The sequence below is a fragment of the Pogona vitticeps genome, chromosome 6 (genome assembly GCF_051106095.1).
Source record: "Pogona vitticeps strain Pit_001003342236 chromosome 6, PviZW2.1, whole genome shotgun sequence".
Taxonomy (NCBI): Eukaryota; Metazoa; Chordata; class Lepidosauria; order Squamata; family Agamidae; genus Pogona; species Pogona vitticeps.
This window is the reverse complement of record NC_135788.1, coordinates 104,298,723-104,308,892: the sequence shown is the minus strand read 5'-3', so window position 1 is coordinate 104,308,892 and position 10,170 is coordinate 104,298,723. Positions and strand designations below refer to the sequence as shown.

Below are 10,170 nucleotides of genomic sequence, written 5' to 3'. Positions count from 1 at the left end.
TCGTTAAGCGAGGCACCACTGTATAGTCTTATTATTTTATAATTTTATTTATTTATTATAATTTATTATTTAATTTTATTTTTATTTTCCTTTCTTTTTTTAAATATGGGACTATTCCCCTTCTCTTACTTAAATACTGTAATTAAATTATACCCCCTTGTTGATGAATTGCACCCTTTATTTGCCAATACTAGATAAACTTATCTAATGTAATTAATCAAACTCGCTCTGTTCGCAACCTCTACGCTGCCTGAACAGAAAGAAGACGCATCAGGAGCTAGCGTTTCCTTAAATAAACACTAGCCCCCTCCCTTTTAATCATGTCACCGGAGCTGCCTTTCATCCTCTGGAACCGGGGAGGGCAAAAACGGCTCCGCAGCTCAAGGACCTTGCAATGTCCTTCCTGCGCCTGGAACCTTGTGTATGAGTAACTCTGACATTATCACTCCCCAGGGCTGGGATGAGCTTAGCTGCAGTCCTTATAGTAGCTAAGAATGAAATAGATTTTCCCTGTTATAGTTGATAGCTACCCCAGTTGTAATACAAACTATGTAACAGTGAATTTGCCCTAAATGGATCTACATATATCTTTATCTCCATCAGCACATATGACTTTTGCTGATAGTATACAGAAGACAGGTGCTCACCTGTTGATATGCACTTATCAAGTCACCTGAATATCTGGACCATTGTTCTATAGTGTGATGGTTATGGATACTGTCACAATTAGTGTCTGCATTTCTAATTTTACCACTGCATCATTGTCCACAAAAATGTACTCCATATGCCATTTAAATTAGAAGTTAGATTGTATTGAGCAGGATCATCAAGGTAACAATATCACATTGCCTGTGTTAGTATTATTTTAGTTCAAAATAGTGAATCTTTTCAAGTTTATTGCAAGTGACTTCCCTATTGCTTAAAAACACTGTTAGCAATCCTCTCTAGGAGGATGCATTCGTGTGTAACTGCATATTTTGTTCTGATCACTCAATGAAGAAAAAAGTTTTTTCCCCTTGAATGTATTTTATGGTGATAATGTTTTGAAGTCATGACTCCCAGGTTTATAATCCTTAGTATGCTGTGGTACCCTTTTGATGAAGTTAAATCTAAAGTTGTACATGCCCTTACTGTCTGAGGTTTTTGATGAAACACTTTCTTTTCATATAAGCCTTTATTGACTTATTGTTAACTCTTAAATATTTGTCTCTTTTAATCTGCTGTCTATCACCCCAAACCATCCTGAATGGAACGGTTTATGAACAAAATAAATAAAATCAGTAAAACCATGTTCAAATGTGCATAAATGTGAATTTAAATTCCAGAATCATTGAGTGAAGGTTGCAATATGCTTACTGTATGCCTCCTGGACAGTGTCTCAGTGAACTAGGAAAATGTATCTGTTGCAAGTTAGTCACAAACAGATGTGTCTCTGCTTGTAACACATGCTGAAGTAGATATACTTTTTGCATGTTTTATTCTGTTATGCTTTGGTGTGTTCTATGAGCATTTTGCCAGTGGAGAAAAAGTCACAAGGTGGGAATAAAATGCCCTCTTCCAGCCCCTCTTTTTATTTAATCTTAGAAAAGGTTATTTATTGACAAACTTCAGATGTACCCTTTTAATAACTGGCTTAAACTACAGGTTTTAACAAATGGAATCACACAATTGTATGTGTGCACAGTGGCACAAAGGGGTAAAAATCAAGACATGGCTATGGCAGGAGTTGTGAGATGAGCAAGGGTGTGGCAAATGGGAGAAATGGGAAAAGGGCAGGTAGACAAATGGTGCAGAGGTAAGCATGGTCCTGTACCATCCAAAATGACAGTTGATCTGGAAAAATGAGTAGAAAAGAACCAGATTGGGCACTATTTTGAACCTCTGTACAGCTTGGCATTATGTGCTATGACAGTGGTCATTGGCGATTCAATCCGTTTTTTCTAGTTAGTCTATTTTCAGCCTCAGAATCTTTTTGTTCTATAAGGTGTTAGCACATTTGGATAGAACATAGAAAACTGCATTGTAATCAGAGCTTGAGTGTGAAATATGTTATTTTCCTGATGGGAGGGAACACCTCTAATGGATTTAATCTTGTAAAAATAACATTGAAGGAGTAACATTAACGTTTGGTTTACTTATTTTAAATGTTAAGTATGATGTTGCATTTTCAGTAGGTGTATGCTTGTAATCTCCTTCATGGATTGCTGCCTTGTTGTGCGAAAGGGCTTGAGTAATTCAGAGAAACTATCGGCTATGCCGTGCAAGGACACACAAGATGGACAGGTCATAGTGGAGAGTTCTGACTAAATGCGATCCAACTGGAGCAGGAACTGGCAGTATCTTTGCCAAGAATATCCCATGAACAGAAACAAAAAACTAAAAGATATGACACTAGAAGATGGGACCCTCAGGTCAGAAGGTGTCTAACATGCTACTGAGGAAGAGTGGAGGACAAGTACAAGTAGCTGCAGAGCTAATAAAGTGCTTGGGCCAAAGCCAAAAGGACGCTCAGCTGCCGATGCACCTGGAAGTGAAAGGAAAGTCCGATGCTGCAAAGAAAAATACTGCATAGAAACCTAGAATGTAAGATCTATGAACCTTGGTAAGCTGGATGTGGTCAAACAGGAGATGGCAAGAATAAACATTGACATCCTGCGCATCAGTGAACTAAAATGGACAGGAATGGGTGAATTCAATTCAGATGACTATCAAATCTACCATTGTGGGCAAGAATCCCATAGAAGGAATGAAGTAGCCCTCATGGTCAACAAAAGAGTGGGAAAAGCTTTAATGGGATATAATCTCAAAAATGATAGAATGATTTCAATATGAATCCAAGTCAGACCTTTCACAATCACAATAATTCGAGTTTATGCACCAACCACCAATGCTGAGGAGACTGAAATTGACCAATTCTATGAAGACTTACAACACCTTCTAGAACTAACAATAAAGAAAGATGTTCTTCTCATTATAGGGGATTGGAATGCTAAAGTCAAGAGATAAAAGGAACAGGAAAATTTGGCTTTGGAGTTCAAAATGAAGCAGGGCAAAGGCTAATAGAGTTTTGTCAAGAGAACAAGCTGGTCATCACAAACACTCTTTTCCAACAACACAAGAGGCGACTACAAATGGAAATCACCAGATGGGCAATACTCTAATGAGATTGTTTATATTCGCTGCAGCCGAAGATGGAGAAGCTCTATACAGTCAGCAAAAACAAGACCTGGAGCTGATTGTGGCTCTGATCATCTGGTCATCTGTCACTGCCTCCATATCTTCCCCTTCTATTTGCCAGGAGGTGATGGAACCAGTGGCCATGATCTTGATGTTTTCACTCTCCTCTTTCACCCTCATTAAGATGTTCTTTAATTTTTCCTCACTTTCTGCCATCAGAGTGGCATCATCTGCATATTGGAGATTGTTGATATTTCTTCCAGCAATCTTAATTCCGGTTTGGGATTCCTCCAGTACATCCTTTCACATGATGTATTCTCCATATATGTTAAATAAGCCATGGGATAATATACAGCCTTGTTGAAAGAGGAGAATGCAAAAAATGGTCTGAAGATAAACATCAAAAAAACTAAGATCATGGCCACCGCCCCCATCACCTCCTGGCAAATAGAAGGGGAAGATATGGAGGCAGTGACAGATTTTACTTTCTTGGGCTCCATGATCACTGCAGATGGTGACAGCAGCCATGAAATTAAAAGACGCTTGCTTCTTGGGAGGAAAGCGATGAAAAACCTAGATAGCATCTTAAAAAGCAGAGACCTCACCTTGCCGACAAAGTCCGCATAGTCAAAGCTGTTTTTTCCAGTCGTGATGTATGGAAGTGAGAGCTGGACCATGAAGAATGTTGATCCCCGAAGAATTGATGCTTTTGAATTGAGAGTTCCCTGGACTGCAAGGAGAACAAACCTATTCATTTTGCAGGAAATCAACCCTGAGAGCTCACTGGAAGGATAGATCCTGAAGCTGAGGCTCCAATGCTGTGACCATTTCATGAGACGACTGCCTGGAAAATACCCTGATGTTGGGAAAGTGTGAAGGCAAGAGGAGAAAGGGATGACAGAGGATGAGATAGTTGGAGAGTGTCAATGAAGCTAAAAACATGAATTTGACCCATGTCGTGGCGTGCTCTGGCCCATGGGGTCGTGGCGTGCTCTGGCCCATGGGGTCATGAAGAGTCAGACATGACTAAACAACTAGACAACAGCAACAACCCTCCTGTGTTAAAATAACACAATGATTCTCCATTTGGATGAAGTATTGCAGGTAGCCATGAAGAATGTCAGATAATGACTCAGTAGGAAAAGTGAACAATAAAGCATAAAGGACATTCAGAGCACAATCCTGCGAGAAACGGGTATCTCCTCAACACCAAATGCTAGGGCTCAAGTTAAAAATTAGCAGAGAGAAATGTTTACCATACAAAGGTACACTCTGATGATTAGAAAACAATCCTAGTAAACCTTTTAGAGAAAAACACCAATTTTAAGAGTTTCCTTAAAGCAGCCTTGATCTCATTGTTTCTCATGCTGTAGATGAAAGGATTCAGTGTGGGAGGAATTATAGAATACATTACAGCAGAAGCCATATGCATAGAAACATCACTGGGTGGAATTACATAAGCAATGACTGCAGTCAACACATAAAAAGAGACAACAGTGAGGTGAGGAATGCAAGTGGAGAAAGCTTTTTTCCGACCATGTACAGATGGGATTCTCAGCACAGTTGCAATGATCTTCAGGTATGTTATGATAATAAAGACAAAGCATGCTAGTACTACACCAGAGCTTAGTGCAAGAAACCCAACTTCAACTAAATAAATATCAGAACAAGAAAGCTTTAATAAATGTGGGATTTCACAGAAGAATTGACTGATACGATTAGAACAAAAGGTATTTGCAAAGGTGCCACCTGTATGCAAGATGGCGTAAAAAATACTAACTATCCACCCTATGGCCACCATCTCAAGGCAGGTTCTCTTGTGCATAATTCTCTCATACTCAAGTGGGTAGCAGATTGCAATATGACGATCATGTGCCATTATAGTTAGGATAATTAGAGCAGAAGATGCAAACAATACATAAAAGAAAACTTGAGCAACACATCCAGAATAAGAAATGGACCTGTCGTCCATAAGGGATACAGCCATTGATTTGGGGACTATGACTGAAACTGAACCAAGGTCTACCATGGCCAAATTGAGCAGGAAGAAGTACATAGGGATATGCAGGTGATAGTTAACGATTATGGCAATGGTGATGAGAAGATTCTCTGTTACTGCCATCAGATACAGCACTAGGAACAAAAAGAAATGTAAAATCTGTAGTTCTTGGGCATCTGAGAATCCCAGCAACAGAACTGTGGACATGGAAGTCATATTGTTCATTTGGTCTTCTACAGCTGCACACCATCTGTACCTGGAAAAGAGTATCTATTAAAACCTATTTGCAATGTTTTTATTCAAACGTATTTCTTCATTAAATCTATGGTGAACAAACAATCAAAGCATAAATTTGTGCATATTGATTCTCCTTACTTCTGCCATAGCTTCAACCCAATTAAAGATAGTAAGATCCTCTCTTTTCCTTTTTTTTTTCCCTTTGAGGATAATGTCCCACATGCCTGTGACTAAGTCCATCAATTCAAGGCTTCTTTTTGTTCAAATACACACCACTTGACTGCCCTAGCAAAAAATGGAATCTGCTGGCTCTTTAGAGGTATAGCCTCAATGGCATATTTTTGCTTTCAATTAATCGATTTATTTTTTCTGTTTCAGTAATACTGTGCCAAACCAACAATAAACCCAAACCAAATGGTCTAATGTAATCTTTTTCAGCATTTTCATGTTTCCTAGGTTTAAAAAAGTGTTTTGAAATATTGTAGGTAAATGGATAATGAAACAGGTGTGGAATACATGCCACATTCTATGGAAAGTCCAATAGTGGAAGATTTTCTTAGAGTTAGGGTACTTTGTTGAGGAACCATTTCATATATTAATTAGCATGAATAGAAAGGTAGACAGAGAGGCAAAAATATGAAAGGAAAACATTGACAAACATTTCTGGAACCCATAAAATCCACAAACTCGTTCACACAGTTCAGAATGGCTTTCAGTAAACACTTGCATTGCAAAGTTCAGCTTTTAGGAACATAGGAAAGTGTCTTGCCCTCCCAACACTGGAAAAAATGTGAGACAGTATGAGTTAATCATGGACCACATTTTATTAAACATAATCAATTTTGCCATCTTTTGGCAAAGGGGCGTCCTGCCATAGTGCGGAATCAGGCTTGAGCACAGAGGTCTTAAAAGACCCCTTACGCAACAAATGGGTGAGTCACTGGCCCCAAGTTTTCACGGTCTTAGAGACAACGAGAACCCGGCTGGCCCCAATTTGACTACCCCCAGGCCTCAAACCAGCTTCTCCCTGTTGACTTTTGTTCTGGGTGTGGCCCCAATGCATCTCCCCCCCCCCATACACTGCAATTGCATGATCTGCAGCTCTGCTCCAAGATATACTAAAGACTGACCGTTGCAAGAAAGGAAGGTGGAAGAGTAGAGGGTAAAATCATATCCTAGCAGCCTGGGATCCATGTGGCTGGCTGGGTGGCCAAACGGTTGGAGCGGGAAGAGGCTGTTCCGCACCTCAGCTGCCTCACGCCAACCCGAACCTCGCCCAGTAAGTCTGAATGCCGACTCAAGCATCAGCCCTACAATCAAACCCCTTCGCTCAAGCCAACCCTTCTTCCTTCCTGTCTTTTTACTGCTTATTTCTTTATATATTATACAATTTATTTATTTATTTCCTATTACTGGGGGGGGGGGAACTCCCGAAGTCCCTGTGCTCCAATCACTCCGAAACGGAACTTGCACAAGCCGCACAGCTGCAGACGCCCCCACCCCCGCCTTTCCTTGACCCTGCTAAGTCCCGGCAACAATAAAATATGCAACAGTAACTCAAACTTGAATGAATTAACAAAAACTGAATACAAATTTCAAGTATAAGAAAAACAAAATTGGTAACCAAACCCCGGGAGGGAGCCGATGCTACTCTCCCAGCTTCCTGAATGCTGTTCCTCGTAGCCTTGCTCAGTGACGCAGCTGGTGAAGAACCAAGCAGGGGAACTCCATCCTTACCGAATGCCAGGAAAGGAAGAGGGTGAGGAGAAGGGGGAACATCCCTTAAATAACATAACATTCCCCCCTCTCTCCCTATGTCCTTCTCGTGAGACTAGGAGTCTTGTGTTATCCAGAGAGGGAGGCAAAGGCAAGCCGCGCTACTGAAGTCCAGCTCAGTGCGGGCTTGAGCATTGTGTTGAGTTAGCTCACTGGTGCACCTATCCCAGTATTGTCACTGTGATTTGCAACAGATCTCTGGAATCTGGAGTAGGAATGTCATTTACCTTTACTTGAAAATTCCTGGTATTCTGTGATTGGCTGTCATCCAACTAATAACCAGTTGTGACCCTGGTTTGTTTCTTAAGCAGGATGAGATTGGGTACCTTGAAGTGATGAGCTGTAGCTAGAAGGCATAATATGGCAGTGGTATGACGGCCTATTTATCCTTTCTTTAGGACTCACTGGAACTAGAAATGCCTCACATGTGAAAACACTGGAAAACATTTGCAGCAAGAGATAATTGTAGCACGCCTTGGGGAGAAGGCTTTTCAGCCTGTTATTCTTGCAATCTCATTCCACAAAGACCAATCCACTTAATTAGAAAGCAATGTCGAAGCTACCCTTCCCTCACAATTTTGTTTCTTCAGTTTTGCACCTAATTTTTTTTCTGCAGTATTCTCTTTTAGGTTTTCCCTGCTCCTTGGCATGAACTATTCTTTTCATATGTTGCTAGAAAACCTCTTCTACTCCTCATATTTAAACTGAGTTTATGTATTTTATTTCAGCTTGGTTTATCAATTTGACCACTATTGATGTACCTTATGTTTACCAAATTCCAATATCTGTATAGAATCCTTTAGACTGACTCCAGTTATGCACCAAATGCAACTTCTGGACAATCCTCAATTTGGTGTTGTTGTATATGAACTAGATTACAAGGGAGTAATCCAGTCAAAAAATCATCAAGTCTGACACTTAGCTATTCTAGTCTAGAAACAGAAAGAGCTGATGAACCAGATCTGCACTCCAGTGAAGACGAATGCAACTCTAGTAATGTTTATACAATGATTTCATGTAACTGAGTTCCAGTCTATGGAAACCTTTTAATGCGGTCAACAGTCCTAATCCACAAATGACTTGAGCCTAAAAATGCTTGGTGTTTGTAAACTGCTTACTAACTGTAAATACACTTTTAAAAGGATAAGGACCGAATGTATTAGGTGCTGAGGATCGTGACAGTAATGATCAGGTCTATGAGAAGAAGTACTCTGTTGAAGGAAATGGATGCACTTAGCGATGACTGGACCGTGTTAAGATGCACTCTTCAGAAACCTTAAGGACTGTCAGGTAGACTTTTTTTCTACCCTGGAAAACAAGACTACATCAGATGGGTTTCAGTATCTTACATTTTGACCATAGAATCAATTCCCTAACTAAAACATAAAAATAAACATAAAATACACAAATCAAAATACAATATTTATTATTTATTTATTTATTGGACTTATATACCGCCCCATAGCGCTACAAGCACTCTCCGGGCGGTTTACAATTTTTAATTATACAGGCTACACATTTTACCGACCTCGGAAGGATGGAAGGCTGAGTCAACTTTGAGCCGGCTACCTGGGATTTGAACCCCAGGTCGTGAGCACAGTTTTAGCTGCAGTACAGCGTTTTAACCACTGCGCCACGAGGCTCATGGTGTTCCCCACCACCGTAAACAGGACCTCTTGCAATAATCTTCTTCCTCCATCTATATTCTTCCTCTTCTTTTATTGTTCTCTTCTCCAGTATTGCATTGATTCTTGATTTGGAGCTTTTCCCTTTCCTCTTGTTAATACATATTCCAAGAATCTGCCCCATATTTCATAAAAAGTATTCTTGTTCAACTCTCCTTTCTTAACCTTTAGATTACAAGTTAAGTTATAATTTATAACTATATTCCATATTTCATTATACCATTCATCCATTGGAATTTCAGAAGGAGACAGGGGCAGGCTGTGGGGGTGGATGTTTAGTTTTCCTGACCCCCGGACATGAACTTTTTTAAAAAATGAACCTGTTCATGCTTTGGTTGTTTTTTTTTTTTAAGTACAGAATGTTTGTGGTTCATGGGTAGCCACAAACAACAAACTACCATTTTTGTGATTTGTGTCTATCTCTATTCCCTAGCATAATTTTTGAAACATGCTGTTGGAAGTTTTGCATTTGGAGCAAAATTAGTAGCCTCTGTAGAAGATCAGGGAACACAGTTATATTGTATTTTGATATTAGAAAGAGTTGGAGATCCCAGACAACCCAGACAATGTAGTTGCTGACCTTGAGCCAGATATCCTGGAGAGTGAAGTCAAGTGGGCCTTAGAAAGCCTGGCTAACAACAAGGCCAGTGGAGGTGATGACATTCCAGTGGAACTATTTAAAATCTTAAAAGATGACGCTGTTAAGGTGCTACATTCAATATGCCAGCAAGTTTGGAAAACTCAACAGTGGCCAGAGGATTGGAAAAGATCAGTCTACATCCTAATCCCAAAGAAATGCAGTGCCAAAGAATGCTCCAACTACCGTACAATTGCACTCATTTCACACGCTAGCAAGGTTATGCTCAAAATCCTACAAGGTAGGCTTCAGCAGTATGTGGACCAAGAACTCCCAGAAGTACAAGCTGGATTCCGAAGGGGCAGAGGAACTCGAGACCAAATTGCTAACATGCGCTGGATTATGGAGAAAGCCAGAGAGTTCCAGAAAGATATCTACTTCTGCTTCATTGACTATGCAAAAGCCTTTGACTGTGTGGAACACAGCAAACTATGGCAAGTCCCTAAAGAAATGGGAGTGCCTGACCACCTTGTCTATCTCCTCAGAAACCTATATGTGGGACAGGAAGCAACAGTTAGAACTGGATATGGAACAACTGATTGGTTCAAAATTGGGAAAGGAGTACGACAAGACTGTATATTGTCCCCCGGCTTATTTAACTTATATGCAGAAAACATCATGCGGAAGGCTGGACTGGAGGAATCCGAAGCCGGAATTAA

The 10,170-nt window shown here is 40.2% G+C and overlaps 1 protein-coding gene across 1 annotated transcript; it reads right to left on the bottom strand.

The window, feature by feature from the left end:
* Positions 1-42: 42 nt before the first annotated feature.
* On the bottom strand, positions 43-5,435 carry LOC110070905 (olfactory receptor 14J1-like). The gene has a single exon (XM_078378099.1). It carries the CDS (start codon positions 5,399-5,401, stop codon positions 4,457-4,459), a length of 945 nt encoding a protein of 314 aa, XP_078234225.1. The 5' UTR covers positions 5,402-5,435; the 3' UTR covers positions 43-4,456.
* Positions 5,436-10,170: the final 4,735 nt, after the last annotated feature.